This window comes from Bacillus rossius, chromosome 17 (assembly GCF_032445375.1).
Source record: "Bacillus rossius redtenbacheri isolate Brsri chromosome 17, Brsri_v3, whole genome shotgun sequence".
NCBI lineage: Eukaryota > Metazoa > Arthropoda > Insecta > Phasmatodea > Bacillidae > Bacillus > Bacillus rossius.
Genome location: NC_086344.1, coordinates 27,558,461 through 27,576,831, shown reverse-complemented (window position 1 = coordinate 27,576,831; position 18,371 = coordinate 27,558,461). Strand labels below are relative to the sequence as shown.

General features: G+C 39.2%; 1 protein-coding gene across 1 annotated transcript in view; it reads left to right on the top strand.

The window, feature by feature from the left end:
• The first annotated feature begins 257 nt into the window (after window positions 1-257).
• The window catches only part of LOC134540886 (glycerol-3-phosphate acyltransferase 1, mitochondrial), a 134,967-nt gene continuing 116,853 nt past the window's right edge, over window positions 258-18,371 (top strand). Inside the window, exon 1 of the mRNA XM_063383914.1 lies at window positions 258-559. Within this exon, the coding sequence (XP_063239984.1) occupies window positions 498-559 (62 nt within the window). The 5' untranslated portion in view covers window positions 258-497. The remainder of the gene's footprint in view (window positions 560-18,371) is intronic.

Here is an 18,371-nt window from a genome sequence, read left to right as displayed (position 1 = left end):
CATGGAACAGATTTCCGTGCGACAATGTGACGTCCATCACGTTAGGACAAGAACAAAGACCGCCCGAAGGTTCTGATTGTTGTAGACGTGCCTCAAAAACGCACGCTGCAAACTCAGGACGAGACGCGCTATAGCGCGGGGAGCGGAAGGCCGGGTGCTCTCCTTGCGAGCCGGCACGGAGTGTACCCGGGATCACGCCACCCGCCGCACGCCGAGTTAGTTCGGGCGACGCTCCACAGGTGGCAGCACCAGCGCGGGAGTTCTTTTTTTTGAATTGCGAGTCGCCTCTCGGGGGGGACTCGGCGTGTGCGCCTCTGCGAAGGCGGTTGGCGGTCCGACGTGCGTCTCTCGTGAAACGTCCTTCGAGTGTGTCACGTTCGGTGTTTTTTTTTTTTTTGTTTTTTTACGTCACTCACAAGACAGTGAAGGGACCTCTGATGTGAAAAAAAAAATCGTTGCACGCGGGTGTCGCTACCGCTACCCCCCTCACCCAAGAGATGGCGGGCGTCGTGGAATTGTTGATACTCCTGGGCTTGCTCTACTGGTTCTTTTACCCCACGTAAGTGATAAAAAAAACGGCAATTTTTTTTATTTACTACTTGTAAGACGTTGTTTGCAACTCTGAAGCTGCGTTTTGTCAACAATGTTACTTGGCCCGTTGTTTTGTTTACGTTGGCAAAGGTACTCGGAGAATGTGCAATCTGGGTCACTTCTTCGTCAGCCACGTATGCTGGAAACTGCCAGGCAAGTGTCCCATATCCTCCTAAGCGACAGCTTCACCATGGGCGTCGAAAGGATATTTTTTTGGGGGGGGGGGGAGGGGGGACTTCAATTGATTTAGTTGTTTGAGGAATATCCACCCCCTAGAAAAAAAAAGCGGGGGGTCCAGGGGTCCTCCCCCGGGAAAATTTGTGGTTTGATGGTGCAAAAAGGTGGTTTTTAGGCATTTTTCTTTCCTAAATATTCTAATTATAGTTGGTTGCACTGTATAATTTATTTTTTATAAAACATATTTTCAGAGAACAAATTTGTAAAAACACAGTTAACATATCTGCTGGTGCTATATCCACACAAAATCATTAATTTAAACATCAGGAGAAACTACGAAACTACGAAACTAAATATATTATTGGAGGGGACGAAATTGAAGACTTTTATTATTGGGGGGGACGCCCATGGCTTCACGGGGAACAAGAAATAAAATGCACATGACGAAATGAAACAAGCGATTTCGCAGTCGAAGCGGTATTTGAATTTTAACCTTCAATCAACTTCAATTTATTTTGAAATAATTCTGGCTTGTGTTCACATTTTTTGTGATTTATTTTCTGCGGCTGGGCAGAAAATAAGGTCTTAAAATTATAATGAACATTTAAAAAAAAAAACAAGTGGTTAAAGTCCCCTGCGAATTGGCATGACTTGTGTTATGGGTTAAACATTTAAAAAAGGAAAATCTTTGAAACACGAGGATTCCGGTCTACGAAAAGTTAATAGTCAGCCTAATCACCCTGCTTCTTTTAACCTTAAATTGTTTTTAAATGAAGTTCTTCAGCTCACAGACACGCCGCGCTTACAGCTACTACTATAGGCCCGAAATGTGAAGCTGGACTCACAATAATCCGTCGCGTCCGTCATCAAGCCGAGCGATTCACAATAATCCGCGCAGCCGTCATAATATTCTTCTACTTGGATGCAGCCAACAACTATCGACGCTTATAAATATAAGCACTTATAAATGATTCAACAATCTCTAATATATATATTTTTTAAAATATTTTTTCGAGTTACCATGCGTTATTAATTTATTTTGTGTCTCAGGCAGTTATTGTCTCAAATATCAAATTCAAAAACGTGTCAGTAGGCAAATTGAGAACATATTACGGAAGCAGCTTAATCAATCGACAAACTAAAAAAAAAAAAATAATTTTAAAACAATGACACTCACTGCCTTTCAAACATTTTTGAAGTTATAATTTCAACCGTACGTCTTTCGAAAGTTAAACCTTGGCGAGGTTTTGATGGACGGACGGATGCAATTTTTCTGTTCGTCTGATTGGCCGAATGTCACTTGATTGACGGTCGGACGTGTGGCGGACGGACGAGAAGGATCATTGTGAGTCCAGCTGAAGTTTTTTTGAGTACACGTGTTGAAATTGTAATTTATTTTTTCCAATGTATCCGCTACTGGCTCACTGGTCGTGTTGATGGAAAAATAATTGCATTGTGAGTCCATCTGAAGTTTTTTTGAGTACACGTGTTGAAATTGTAATTTATTTTTTCCAATGTATCCGCTACTGGCTCACTGGTCGTGTTGATGGAAAAATAATTGCTTTGAGGGCAAGTGGTTTTGAAAAAAAAAAAAAAGGGGGGGGGGGGGAGAGGAGGTACAAGCAGGTACATCCGAAATGCTATTTCAAATGTTATGGAGCCGAGAGTTGAGGCTTGATGTATCCAGCTAGTCGGCCAACTGTAAAGACTCGAAACGGACAAACTTCAAAACTAGTTAACGATTTTTTTTTTTTGCTCGTGAACAGCTACACGTTTTAAATCATAAATCGAAAAGCAAATGTGCGATGCATGTTTATCAAAAATAATATATTTTTTTTATGCATAGGCTAAATACTGAACTTTATAATCGACTCAAATAATCCGTATCTCGTTAATTATAACCGAATAAGCGGCTTTCTTTTCCTTATCGCTCAGTACATGTTCATATCGTCATAAGGCGCGTATTATAAGAAATAAGCGCTGTGGAAAATACAAGGCTGCAAAAACTAAATTGGTGCAACATCATGATTTTTAAAGCTCACCTATAACAGTCAGTGTCTGTGGGCAGTCCTTATCCAAATGTGAATGACGTCAAATTGTCGCACGTTGGGCAGTTGCCGTGTCTACAATTGCGATGTCCGAATCTACTGATTCCTAAAGTAGTAGTCACCAGAGCGCAGTAAATATAGAACCCCAAAAGCAAAATAAATATTTTTCGATTGTTTTTTTTTTCTTCTTCCGTGCATTGTAAATGAGTACGCAGCTAAGTTCTGAACAATCATTTAACTTGTGAAAGTTGTGGGCTTTCAATACTATTAAGATATTCGGTAAAACAAAATCGAACGCTATTAGATTAATTTTAAACCACACGGCCAAAAATAAATTCGCGTGTTTGTCCAATTTTGTCTTTGTCGTCTTGGCTTCCTACTATTACCGTCTTTTTTTCTTTTAAAAACGGGAAACGGAAAAATTCGCGGATTCATTTCACCACAGCTTAAAATTCATATTAGTTATACTTTAGTGCTGCCTCTGCTATTGGCTCACAACTCACCTGGATGACTCTGGGCCAGTGAGAAACACTCAACCGAAGCTGTATCGAATCACAGGCCGCTACATTGGGACACCTTCACAAGACAGCAGCCAATGAGAGGGTGACATTTGACCGAGTGTACGTAGAACTATAGAGTTCATTCTAGAGGTCATTAAAACCGCGAAATTTCCTGTCCCTAATCGATTATCGAGGAGGTTTCGTGTTGGGCCGTGAGCGTGTCAACTGTTGAATTTAAATAAAATTATTATATTTTATATATATTTTTTCCCCTTATCCACGTTCTACAATGGCACGGAAACGGGAAACGGAGATGGATCATGTAAACGGAGACGTATCTTCCCAGAACATTTTACCATCGCGATGCTTCGAGATCATAGCATGGGCAGAATTGACATATCTCATAACAAGTAACTGACAAAGTAATAATAGAACACTATATATTCTTGAACTTTAAATTTTTTTAAACTTATTTAGAACATAAACAAACATGGCTACCAACACAGCCAAGCACTCGAGTTCTATTGGTCGCACGGGGCAACGTAAACGCTAAGAGCTCAGCATTGCCGAGCTAATGCAGGAAGTCTGTTCCATGAGATCCTTCTCCGTTTAAGTAATCCGTCTCCGTTTACGTGCCATTGTAGAATGGGGCCTTAGAATTATGGGAAACACCAATTACTAGAGACCTGTAAAATTCGCGATTTCAAATCCCTAAAGGATAGACTCCATGATCCTCTATGCACTCGTGCAAATTACATCTGCTGATTGGTTACCGACTCGTAACACCTGTTGACTGGAATGATAGTGATTCGCTAATTCTTCTGTTAAAGATTTTTCATTGGCCCAGAGTCATTCAGATAAACTGTGGCCTAATCACTGAAGCAAAATAATGTCAAAAGTATTTGGACTCTATCCTATCGCGAAATGAATCCGCGAATTTTACAGGTCTCTACCTATTTCACACTGCTTGAAAATAATACATTAAACAAATTAACAACCAATAAGGAATTGTAACATAAATGCATGCAGATGATAGCTACAAATAAAATCAAAAAATTCCACTTATATTAAATGAAAGCTTTCTCACTCGTTTTCATTGGCTGGGAATAATGACCACTAAATCATAAAACTGTAAATCGACAGTATTACTTAGCTAACCGTGTGCTCATTGGCGTATAGGTTAAGTCAATAATTCTTAAGTTTTTTTTCCAATCGTAAATCTACTTTAAAGGTCATAACTGAGTCGTGTTCCAAAGTCCTTTGTCACTGCACGAGCTACCTTCTCTAATGGCCCGCTGTCGTTGGAGGTTTAATTGTTCCTGTAACTCATATAACCTGATAAACCATGGTTTAGTACGTTCTGCATGCAAACCATTCTAGTGCTGGTACTATAGTTTGATAATTGCTGTCTCGTAAACCTACTATAGCTAGAGACAGGAAAAATTCGCGGTTTCATTTCGCGATATGCTAGAATCCAAATATGTTTAACTTTTTGCTGCTTCAGTGATTGGACCACAGGTTGTCTGAAGGAATCAGAGCCAATGAATAATCCTCAACGAAAGAAGTATCGAATCAAAACCATTCTAGTTAAGAGTTGTCACGAGTCAGTAGCCAATGAGAAGATGTAATTTGTCCGAGCGCATAGAGGATCTTGGAGTCTATCCTGTAGGTCATTTAATTCGCGATTTTTCCCGGTCCCTAATTATAGCTTCTATCACACTGTTATTTTTGCATATCCGAAGTACATTTTTCTAGATATAATGAGCATTCCTTACAAAAATTGGCGCATAATTTTATATTTTGATTGACGTTTAATTCCAGCATAATTTATTTAAACCATGGAAAAGATAATCGAATATTCATTCACTTTAACTTTATTTTGTTGTATCGTGCCTATTATGAGCGCAGTAAACACTGGAAAGCTATTCAGGGAATGGTTTATAACTAACTGTAACTATTGGAGGTACTGGGACAACACAAAGCATAAATGTCAGGGTAAGATTATGAACACTATTTTGTAGCAATATAGTTGTTTTCATGTAAATGTACAAATTTACACATATTTGTAGTTTTACATGAGTATTTCTTTTCCACTCATAAAAAAAAACTACCGTGCCTATGTTATTCCTTGCGTGTCATTGTTAGTTTCGTGTTCAAACCAGCGGCCTTGAAACGTCCCCTACGTAGAAGGGCTAAAATACTGTAGTTGATGTGAGTGTACGCCGTGAAGGCCAGTCCGCTGTCAGTGAACCCGTGAGAATTTTTTTTTCTCCCCGCCCTGTTAACACGACCTTGAACGCGACTGTTTCCCTTTACTTAGGAACACTGGCTGCAAGAGACTGGAGAACAAACAACAAAACAAAAACTAAAGTAGCCTACTTTATTTTAGAAAAAAGACAACACAAGTATAAAACATAAAATACATATCTATGTATATAAACACGTAAATGATCGTTCAAAATTTAAACTCCCAAAGAACTTCACCGATTGCTTTGAAATTTTGACACAATACGAATACAGAAATTTTGACACAATACGCATTCGAATACAGGCGTGTTTTTATATACCGATATCACACCTGTGACAGGTAAAAATATGTATAAAAATATAGATGGGTAAAAATATATAAATAAATTAATGTTTGTGGGTTCGTCTTCTGTTTTGTAAAGATAAAGATATAAGTAGATAGGAAGATAAAAACATAGAGAGCGATAGAGTTATAGAGAGGTAGACAGGGAGATATACAGATATAAATAGATATATAGAGAGGTAGATACACATATATAGATAAGGAAATGAGTTGAGATATAGCTACACACACACACGCACGCACACATTATATATATACAGCGATACAGTGATATGGTTGGATGTATATATAATGTATCGAGAAATATAGTGAGATTCATAGAGGTACATAATTATATAAAGATACTTATATGTGTACCTGCTTCAAACAAATTACAAACAAATTGAAAGAAGCATAGCAGCGCATTAGCTAGTCTACAATAAATTAAAAGAGGTATAGCAGCGCATTAGCTAGTCTATAATAAATTGAAAGGGGCGTAGCAGCGCATTAGCTAGTATATAATAAATTGTAAGAGGCATAGCAGCGAATTAGCTAGGCTATAATAAATAGACAACCATGTCGAAGCAAAAGTAACTTAAATTTTCAGTAAATTGTCATAAAGAGAAATAAAACAAAAAATATATAAATGAGACGATTAACTAACTGATTTTACTGACTCAGTAAATAACAAATTAAGCATTGTGCTCTAAAAAAAATTTTCGGCCTAAAGAAGACTCTGTTTTTGCTTTTTCAGGCTGGCACATGCGTTTATAAAGCAAGACGACCAACGAATAAATATGTGTCGTTGCTAGAGTATGTAGGCGACTCTGGAGTCATTCCTGGAAGTCAGTGAATCCGCGAATATTTCCTGTCTCAAAAACCTAGAAATGTTAATTTCCCAGAAAAAAATAATTTTGGGGATATTTTCCGGTAATTTACCAAGAAAAAATATTCTGCAAAGCACATGTGAAAGCAATTAAAATTTGTTGAACTTTTAGACAGAGTTAGTCTGAATTCGACCAACAAACTTAGGCCGCAGGATCATCACGACAAAATAAGTTGAAAGCATATACGACTTATGATCTAAAATGTTTCCCAAGGCTGATGTACGTCTTTGAAATTGGAGCCGAACAACATTTTTATTGTAAAAAAATTGGTTGTCTGTAAAGTCGGTTTACGGACAATAGTTTAACGTGACAACTTCATAACAAAACATTGATGAAATGATTTCATTCTTTATGAATAAAATTGAATCATTTTTATTTTAATAATAAAATAATAAATACTTGAAATTATACTAGTAATCATATTTTTAAAATGCAAGAATAATTAACCTTTATTGCCGAAATTGTTGTTGTAATAAGCAATGAAAACCACATTAACTTTTCACTTCACTTTATAAACAGTCGAGTGGAAGAGAGATGGATGCGGCGCAAGCGTACAATGAGCGTAACGGGACACTTTTTCGTGCGTGCAGCCGGCGTTCATCGTTTTATTAGACGTTGTCACGTCAAAAAAACTGAGAAAGTATTAAAGATGGAATAATGAATGTCTTCTGTGTGTTTAAATAGTTGCAGGCCGCGGTTTCACCTGCGGTTTAGCAGCTAAATTTAACTAAAAAATACTGTTCAAGTTATAACTTTTACTAATGTTTTTTTACGACAGTTATTAATCAAGACTTTGCCACTCATACCTAGTATGCTCAGAATACACACACACACACACATATATGACTTGCTAAATTCTCCGCTGTTCTGCATGAAGCGATGTTTCTTACTGTCTGGCTATTTTAATAGCTCGAGTATTTTTGTGAGCTCTGCGAAAAGATTCGACTTGTTTTTGCGAGTCATGATAAAAATAAATTCAAGTAACTTATCAATATTTATACGAACAACCAACTCGATAAATAACAAAATAAACTTAATCCAAAACACATGCAAAGTCAATTATTAGAGAAATTAGATACTGTTATTAGCGCCGTTAGTTCGCTAGCCACCGCGAGCTCCAGTAAGCGTATGGGTCTCGCTAAGGAGAAGGATAGTAAATTGCCGGACCTTACTATATGACCGTGTGGCGGACATAGAGAAATGGCACTGACTCACTGTTTGTATGTCTATGACCTATGATTTTCTGCAATGAAAAATTAATTTACTCCTTTTTCACTCCATTACGGATGGAATTTCATAGTAATATGGGGCATATGTGTTAATCCAGGTTGTGAGCTAAATGAAATACCAAATCTCATCCAAATCCATTGCACTTCGGGCGTTATTGAGTAACACACACCCGCTCACAAACTTTCGCATTTATAATATTAGTGCGATCGAACGAAGTTCCACAATCACCGAATTTTGTCGCTGTTGCAAAATTATTCCATTTAAATAATTGGGGTTAACACCTTTTGTTTCCCACATATTATTTCGGCGTGCTACCTACCCCCAATAATTAAACGCAATAATTTTTAATTTTTTTTACATTTTCATTCAATTAAACATAATCCTGACGCCCAGTGTTATATTTGAGATAATTTCTCTATTATTTACCTATTTATCTATTTTTTAATTTCACGAAAAATGCCTGCCCCTACTTTACAGATGACTAGAGACCGGAAACATTCGCGCTTTCGATGACCTCTAGGATAGACTCCACAACCCCTACATACTCAAGCAAATGCCACCTGCTCATTGGCTATTGACTCGTGACATCTGTCAACTGGGACGCTTGCGATTCGATACTTTTTTGGTCGAAGGTTTTCCATTGGCTTTAAGTCCTTCAGATAAAATGTAAGCCAATCACAGAAGCAATCTAAAGGTACAGTTGTTTGGATTCTAGCATATCGTGAAATGAATAAGCGAATTTTTCCGGTCATTACAGTTGACGCGACTGTACCGCGGGAGGTCTAGAAGTAGATCGCTAACGCTCGTGCTGTTGGTTGTGCGTAGCGCGATAATTCCGGGAAGCGGGCACTTCTTCTCCCTGGGGATAGTTACCGGGACTGCGAGAATTCCGAGCGCTAACGAGACCAGCCTGCGGCGAAGAGCATTGTTGCCCCCCCCCCCCCCCCCCCCCACGACGTTTTTTTCCATAACCTTTTTTTCTTCACGAGCACCGCGTGTAAGCTTTCTTTGACGGTAGAACGGCAACAGTTGAACATAAGTCATCGAGAGCATACTATATACTGTATTTTTTTTGACGTGACAACGTCTAATAAATCGATGAACGCCGGCTGCAGGCACGAAAAAGTGTCCCGTTACGCACATTGTTCCGATACGCTGTGTCCCGTTACGCTCATTGTTCCGTTACGCTGTCGGCGGGTGCAGTAATAAAAGGTTATGTTACAATTGACTAAAAAATTATGGTGATTCATATAATTGATGATAGATATTTGATTACAGTTTATTTATATGAAAACTTGTTCATAATTATATTTAAACTTTATAGCCAAACGCCAGTTTTTAAAATTGATTACAAGTCATCTACACGTGAACTGTTTCGTAGACTGTTTATACAGTGAAGTGAAAAGTTAATGTGGTTTTCATTGCTTATTACAACAACAATTTCGCATTTCTTGCATTTTAAAAATCTTATTACTAACATAATTTCAAGTATTTATTCCTTTATTATTAAAATTAAAATGATTCAATTTTATTCATAAAAGTATGCAATAATTTCATCAATGTTTTGTTATGACGTTGTCACGTTAAACTATCGTCCGTAAACCGACTTTACAGACAACCAATTTTTTTAATGGAGCAGAAATATTCACGTAAAATTAAAGTATTTTTTAAAAATTTGTACATTTTCATGAAAACAACTATGTCACTTAAAAAATTAAATAAAATAGCGTTAGCTTTATTACTGGGTTACAGAAAAAAAAAGTTCAATTTTCTTTTCTCAAGCTAAATCATTACTTGAATTTCTGTGTGTAAACGTGGGAGTTCTAATCCCTGAGATTTTAAGAGTGATAATCAGTTTTCTTTTAAATTTAATTATAAAGAAAATTTCTTAAAAAAAAAACTGATATGTTTGTATACTGAACCCGCTCCTAAAAATTCCTGGCTACGACACTGCAACATGTCATTGAAATCGCGAATTTTTTTTTCCTGTCTGGTGACTTTCTTGACCTGCAAACGCTCTGACACCGGATCACTAGGGGGAAGGCATTTTTCGCGAAAAAAAAAAAAAATCTGACCGCCTGTTAGACTATAACAAGGTATAGGGTAAGGTTGCCTATTTCCGTGATATCCCTTGATCCGTGATATTTTTTTGTTTTGTCTCTCATGGTCAAATGAGTAAGCAGCAGTAGATAGTTGGGTGAGAACTCAAAAGATAGCTCGCGATGTTCTCTGTCGTAGGGAATAGGCGTGCTCTTCGTTCGCGCGTTTTTTTCCTTCATATGTAGAGCCAAGGAATTTTCGCGCATTCATTTCATCGCAAGCTAGAATGCAAACCTCCACACTGTCGCACTGTGTTCATGATTGGACCGCAGTTGTTTGGACACGCCCCTCTACGACCGTGAGCCAACGATGCCCAGCCAGGAGAGAAGTAAGCGAAGCAGGCAGTGCCAAATAACAAGGATAAAAATTTTCTCGCTGAGAAATCAACCAATGGGAAAGTAAACAAACATGGGTCGTGCACACCTATAACTTTGAATTCTATCCTGAGGCCAGAGGAATCCGCGAAATTTCCGGGACTCTATTCATATGGTGCACAGTTGTTTGAGGAGTGGGTACTAATAAGCAATTATGCTTATCATTTATACAACAGTAGAGTGAATTTTTAAATAAAAATGTAAATATGCATATAACTGCCTTATGTTTTTAAGGATTTAATTTTTAATGTTTAAGTGTAAACTGTATGTGTATATTATTGTAAAGGGCCGTTTTTAAAAATATTTATATGCTTTCCCGTTACTTTTTTTTTTTTTTTTTTTTCGTTTTTGGGCAAATACTTTGGAAGCAAAAACTAAACCACGGGAGTAACATAATTATTTCATTGTTAAAATATGTTTAATCAGTGCCTAATTTTTCCTGGAACATGCAAATATATATATTTAATGTACAACTAAATATTTCATTTACCATTCTCAAACTACAGACTGTTCATCAATTCAAAACACTTGATACCAGTTGTGTCCAAAATATATCCTAGAATAAATGACTTCAGTTTAGCTGTTTTTATTTTAATTAGAATAATTTTGTTTTTGTTGCTTTACAGTAAGTTTCTTATTTTACAGCCCGATGTTTGTTAATTTCAGTAGGTAGTACTCGTTCAACAATGGGCAGAGAAAAAGGTATAACCTGTTGTTCGTCTGGAAGTAGGAGGTCGAAGAGCTTAAACAAGCCCTGGAACTAGAGACCGGAAAAATTCGCGGATTCCTTTCGCGATAGGCTAGAATCCAAAAACGTTTGCCTTTTTACCGCATCGGTGATTGGGCAACAGTTTATCTGAATGACACTCGGCCAGTGAAAAACCTTTAACAAAAGAAGTATCGAATCACTAGCGTCCCAGTTAACAGGTATCACGAGTCAGTAGCCAATGAGCAGATGTCATTTTCCCGCATGCATAGAGGATCATGGAGTCTATCCTACAGGTCATTGTAATCGCGAATTTTTCTGGTCTCTACCTGGAACTAGCTGTCAGAAAAGTTCTTCAGGAAGAGTGGTCAGTCTACAATGCGTCCAAACGCTTTAAAGTGCCGTGGTCGACATCAAAAGAAAACTTTGTGAGGGCCAATGAACATCTTGATGTGGGGAGTGATTTTAAACTTGTGAAAGTTGGTAGACCATTCGTAGAGACCGGAAAAATTCGCGGATTCATTTCACGACAGCCTAAAATTCATATAGTTATACCTCAGTGCTGCCTCTGCTATTGGCTCACAACTCACCCGGATGACTCTGGGCCAGTTAGAAACACTCAACCGAAGCTGCGTCGAATCACAGGCCGCTACATTGGGACACCTTCACAAGACAGCAGCCAATGAGAGGGTGACATATGACCGAGTGTACGTAGAACTATAAATTTCATCCTAGAAGTCATTGAACTCGCGAATTTTTCCGGTCCCTAACCATTCGTGCTTGAATTTGATGTAGAATGTAGACTTGCTAAGTATGTTGAACGTATGCAGGAACTTGGTTTAGGATTGACTGTTTTTCAAATCAGGAAACTCGCTGAAAGGTTTAATGTAGATATAAGGAAGCTGCGGGGAAAAAAAAAGTTGTATAGGGGGTTTCGTGAAAGGTTCAACTTCACTATTCGGCGACCTGAAAACTTATCTCGTTATCGTGCATCATGTGTCAATCCTGTGTTAATACAGGAATAGTATAATTCTCTAGAGAAAGTGCTGTTTGAACACGAGCTTTTGGATTCGCCTCATAGAATTTGGAATTGTGGTGAAACCGGACTTACGTTTGTAACATCAGGCACACATGTAGTGACTAGTGTTACAGAAATACGATCTATGTTAGACTTGAAACACTTTGTTTGGAGCATTTATTTTTACTACATATTAATTTGTGTGTGTAAATAGTACTTTGGACATAATTATGACAGAATTGCAGTCCTTGAATGTGTTTCATATAATTTTTCAAATGTATCGCGGAATTAGGATACCACTATCACGGAATAAAGGCACCTATCACGGATTTAGGAATCCATGCTCAGTTATTTTTAGAAAATTATTATGTTGAAATGAGGTTATATAAATTATATATTACAGCATGTGTTAACTGGCTGTTAAATAAACTTTATATAAAAAAATTGTTACACCTATATAGTCTCCCAAGAAGTTCAATAAATTCATTAGAAATAACTAGGGCCATGAAAATTTCGCGGAAAGATTCCGAGGCAAGCTGAAAGTTAAAACACTGTAGCATCGTCTGTGTTTCGTGATTGGGCGAGTTTCTTTCAGGTGCATGACGATTGTAAAAACACCAATCACAGTAGTTCGTCGCGGAAGCAAATGCGTCCTGAGTGGCTCAGCCGAACAAGGCAGCCACTTCTCTCCCAGACGGCCGCCAATCACAAGGAAGAAACCGCTGGGGCGCGTATACCTCGTTGCAGTCTAACAGGCGTTCAGCTTTATTCGCGAAATATGCCTGCCCCTAGAAATAACTTATCACTAGAGACATGCAAAATTCGCGGATTCATTTCGCGATAGGCTAGCATCAAAACAACTATACCTTCATACCGCTTCTACGATTGGCCCCATTTTATCCGGGGAACTGTGAGCCAATGGGAAACACTAAACCAAGAAAGTGCCGAATTACGGACAGCCTAGTTTAGACGGTCCACGCGTCAGTAGCTAATGAACAGGTGTCATTTTCCCGAGAATTTAAAGGACTGTGGAGTCTATCCTAGAGGTCAATGAATCCGCGAATTTTGCAGGTCTCTACTTATCACGGAATAAGGCAACCTTACCCTACACGCACAAGCGGTTTCTTCCTTGTGATTGGCGGCCGTGCGCGAGAGAAGTCGTTGCCTTGTTTGACCGGGCCACTCAGGACGCGTTTGCTTCCGCACTGAATTACTGTGATTGGTATTGTGACAGTAGACGTGTACCTGAAAGAAACTCACCCAATCACGAAACACAGAAAAGGGTTCATTAGGTCTCGGAATCGTTTCGCGAAATATGCATGCCTAGAGACCGGAAAAATTCGCGGTTTAATTTTGCGATATTCCAGAATCCAAATGTGTTTAAACTTTTGCTGCTTCAGTGATTGGACCACAGGTTGTCTGAATGAATCAGAGCCAATGAATAATCCTCAACGAAAGAAGTATCGAATCAAAAGCATTCTAGTTAGTAGTTGTCACGAGTCAGTAGCCAATGAGCAGATGTAATTTGTCCGAGTGCATAGAGGATGTTGGAGTCCATCCTAGAGGTCATTGAACCCGCGAATTTTTCCTGTCACTAATTATCACTTGCGCGTTTTTTACACCCATTATATTACGTTTAGTAAATATCCGTTTAAAAAAATTGAGAGAGAAAAACCAATTCCATTTCAGTTTTAGCCCTTTAATAAATGTAATGACGAGACAGAGAAATTAACACGGTATAGAGACAGGAAACACTTGCAAGGGTTCATTTCGTGACAGGCTGAAATTCAAATGATTATACTTCAGCGCTGCTTCTGCTATCCGGTTCGCTGCTAACCTGAAGGACGGCGAGGCCAATCTAGGGACGCTCAATCGAAGAAGTATCGAATCACGAGTCACCCAGTTGAGACGCATCACAAGAGTCAGCAGCCAAAGAACAGGTGACGTATTGCCCGAGTGTGCAGAGGATCTTTGAGTCTATCCTGGAGGTCGTCGAACCCGCGATTTTTTTTCAGTCCCTAGGAAACAGCTCTATCGAGTCTAGCCTGGTGGAAAAAAAATGAGGGTGGGGAGGGAGGCCTTCCTGCTTCCCAATCTCATCTCACCCTTTTTTAATCTTTTATTTTTATAACGATTTTTTTCCTAACCTAACTTATTACAAGTGTATTTGTATTGGAAGGGGTCTGGGTTAGGGAAGACTCTTAAGTGTGTCTCAGGCTGAAGCCTGCATGTAGTAATGTATTATTAGTACAGACCTGAAAAATTCGCGGGTTCATTTCGTGTTATGCTAAAATTCATATAATTATAGCTTAGTGCTGCTTCTGTCATTGGTTCACTTTTAATCTGGAGGACTAAGGGCTAATTAGAGACCCTCACTCATAGAAGCGTCGAATCACAGGCCACCCGGTCGAGACGACTCGCAAGTCAGCAGCCAATGAACAGTTGGCATTTGCCCGAGTGTGTAGAGGATATTGGAGTCTATCCTGGAGATCATTGAACCCGCGAATTTTTCCGGTCTCAACCAATGAATAATCCTCAACGAAAGAAGTATCGAATCAAAAGCATTCTAGTTAATAGTTGTCACGAGTCAGTAGCCAATGAGCAAATGTAATTTATCCGAGTGCATAGAGGATCTTGGAGTCTATCCTGTAGGTCATTGAATTCGCGAATTTTTCCGGTCCCTATGTATTATACATAGGGACACCTGTATTTCGCGAATACATTTCGTGTCAAGGTATGTCACAAAACACTGTAGCTTTTTCTTAGAGTAATGGCGAATAATGTGCGTGCAGCAGTACGGTATCCATATTCCCATTGGCCCCGTCAAGTGCGGGAAAACACCTCTCGCCGACCAAAGCCAATAACTACAAGAAAAAACTACGGTGTTTTGCAATGTACCTAGACACGAAATGTATTCGCGAAATACAGGTGTCCCTGATTATACATCGTGTGCTTTAATCGGGGATTGGCCAACCATGGCAGCGATCGATGCCATGGCTAACTCACATAGTAAGTCACGCAGTAAGAGTGCAGGTTTAGTCCGGGACAAGAATAACGGTCCAGCAGAAGAGTTGAGCTGGGAGGGAAAAAAGCGTTGTTTGGAGATCTTGGACACGTATTTCCGCGTCAGGTTTGCAACAGAATCTGGATTCGGTATAAACCAGGGGCTTACGTCACCCACCCGGTCTCCAGTCAGCTCCTGAAGCTGGCGACCAGAGGGGAGAGGTATTTGTTAGAGACCGGAAAAATTTGCGGATACATTTCGTGATAGGCTGAAATTCAAACATGTGTACAATTCTGCTGGTTCTGCTATTAGCTCGCGGTTTTAACTGGAGCTCTCTGGGCCAATGAGAGACCATCGACCAAAGAAGCGTCGAATCACAAGCTACCCAGTGGAGACGCCTCACAATTTAGTACCAAATTATCACGCGTGTATACTCAGGGACAGGAAAATTTCGCGGGTTCAATGACCTCTAGGATGAACTCTATAGGTTCTACGTACACTCGGTCAAATGTCACCCTCTCATTGGCTGCTGTCTTGCGAAGGTGTCCCAATTTAGCAGCCTGTGATTCGACACAGCTTCGGTTGAGTGTTTCTCACTGGCCCAGAGTCATCCAAGTGAGTTGTGAGCCAATAGCAGAGGCAGCACTGAGGTATAACTATATGAGTTTTAGGCTGTCGTGAAATTAATCCGCGAATTTTTCCGGTCTCTAGCTGATCGCCGCCACTGGAGTGTTGTCCGGTTGAGGGCAAGAGGGAGGGAGGGGTGGTGGTGGTGGTTGTGGTGGACTCTGGAGCCCGTGTGCCAGAGCTCTGCTGACGGCGAAGTGTGTCGGGTGTCCGTGCCGCGGCGCAGGAGTGGAGGAACCACGCAGTCTGCACTTTGCGGGCCACTGGGCCACTTACTCCCGCGGCACCTTCATGTCTTCGAGAGGGGTCTTATTGCTATAGATAGGGACACCTGTATTTCGCGAATACATTTCGTGTCAAGGTATGTCACAAAACACTGTAGCTTTTTCTTAGAGTAATGGCGAATAAAGTGCGTGCAGCAGTACGGTATCCACATTCCCATTGGCCCCGTCAAGTGCGGGAAAACACCTCTCGCCGACCACAGCCAATAACCACAGGAGAAAAGCTACGGTGTTTTGCAATGAACCTAGACACGAAATGTATTCGCGAAATACAGGTGTCCCTAGCTATAGAGACCGGAAAAATTCGCGGTTTCATTTCGCGATATGCTAGAATTCAAATGTGTTTAACCTTTTGCTGCTTCAGTGATTGGACCACATGTTGTCTTGAAGGAATCACAGCCAATGAATAATCCTCAATGAATAGGGACCGGAAAAATTCGCGAGTTCAATGACTTCTAGGATGAACTTTATAGTTCTACGTACACTCGGTCATATGTCACCCTCTCATTGGCTGCTGTCTTGTGAAGGTGTCCCAATGTAGCGGCCTGTGATTCGACGCAGCTTCGGTTGAGTGTTTCTAACTGGCCCGGAGTCATCCGGGTGAGTTGTGAGCCAATAGCAGAGACAGCAATGAGGTATAACTATATGAATTTTAGGCTGTCGTGAAATGAATCCGCGAATTTTTCCGGTCTCTATCAATGAAAGAAGTATCGAATCAAAACCATTCTATATAGTTATTAGTTGTCACGAGTCAGTAGCCAATGAGCAGATGTAATTTGTCCGAGTGCATAGAGGATCTTGGAGTCTATCTTGTAGGTTATTGAATTCGCGAATTTTTCCGGTCCCTACTTATTGCGGGTATGGAATAGCCTCCCCCCCCCCCCCCCCAGAGAGTCACAATTTAGAACTATCATACCTTAGAAATACACAATTTATAACTTCCATAACTTAGAAATTCATCACTTGGAAATATCGTAACTTAGAAACACAACTTATAACTGTCGTAACTTAGAAACACGCAACTGAGAAAAATCATAAAGTAGAAAAGAACTAAGAACTGTCATAACTTAGAATCATCATAACTTAGAAACATACAACCTAGAACTGTCATAACTTAGAAACATACAATTTAGTACTGTCATAACTTAGAAACACGTAACTTAGAAACACACAACACAATAACACACAACTTAAAACTGTCCTTACTTGGAAAGTCATTACTTATAGCTACCATAACTTAATAACTTACAACTAGAACTGTGATATTGTAGAAAGACATAACTTAGAAACACACAACGCCGAAACACAAGTTAGAACTGTCATAACTTAGAACTATCACATTGGCTATCATATGGCCGTATTAAGAATATTTTGTTAAGAAGGGGGTCCGGAATAACATTTTCACATCATTTTTAAGTGTTAGTTTCCTTTATAATTGAATTTTAAAGAAAAACTAAAATCTAAGGGAACAGTGTAATTTTAAGTATGTGATGATTTTGCTTGAGAATAGATCACTGAATATTTGAATATTTTGGGCTTTCTTTTCTTTAATTCTGTGTTCTTAAGTCAATTGTTATGTTATTAAATACATGAAAAACACACGCCAAGCTCGTATGAAATACATGCTTACACAGTAAGTAGCATGCGTGCAAACCGGCATTAAACATGGACTGCTTTGGAAACACAATTCCTACCGCCTCTGTAGGTATACGAGGCATGGCGGGCTGCGTTGGGTGGAAATAAAATTGTAAGGCTTGCAGTAATCCTTCCAAAATAATCTGTCTGTAACCTCATGTAATTTTCTTGTAGTGTCTTGGCCTGGAAGGAAGGGTCATGAGCCCGAGGACCGATACCCGGGCTTCGTCCGTGTCCTAGAGAATTGTGGGGTTGAAAGGACCTCCCCAGGAAAGTAAAAAAATAAGAATTGGTTGTCTGTAAAGTCGGTTTACGGACGATAGTTTAACGTGACAACGTCATAACAAAACATTGCTACTTTTATGAATAAAATTGAATCATTTTTATTGAATTATCACTATTTTGTATGGATACAAAGGAGTGAAATGAAATGTACAATTTAATTGATAAATTTACTTTTATTTGCACTCATTAATTCAAATATGTTTATTACTTTAACGAAGAGATTATTTTAACTATAACTTTTATACATGTTTGCTATTTAACTTCTTCCAATCTGTGTTATTCTGTTAAGGATAGGACGATGATATAGGAAAAGTAGGAAACAATAGGAGTGTTTCAAGT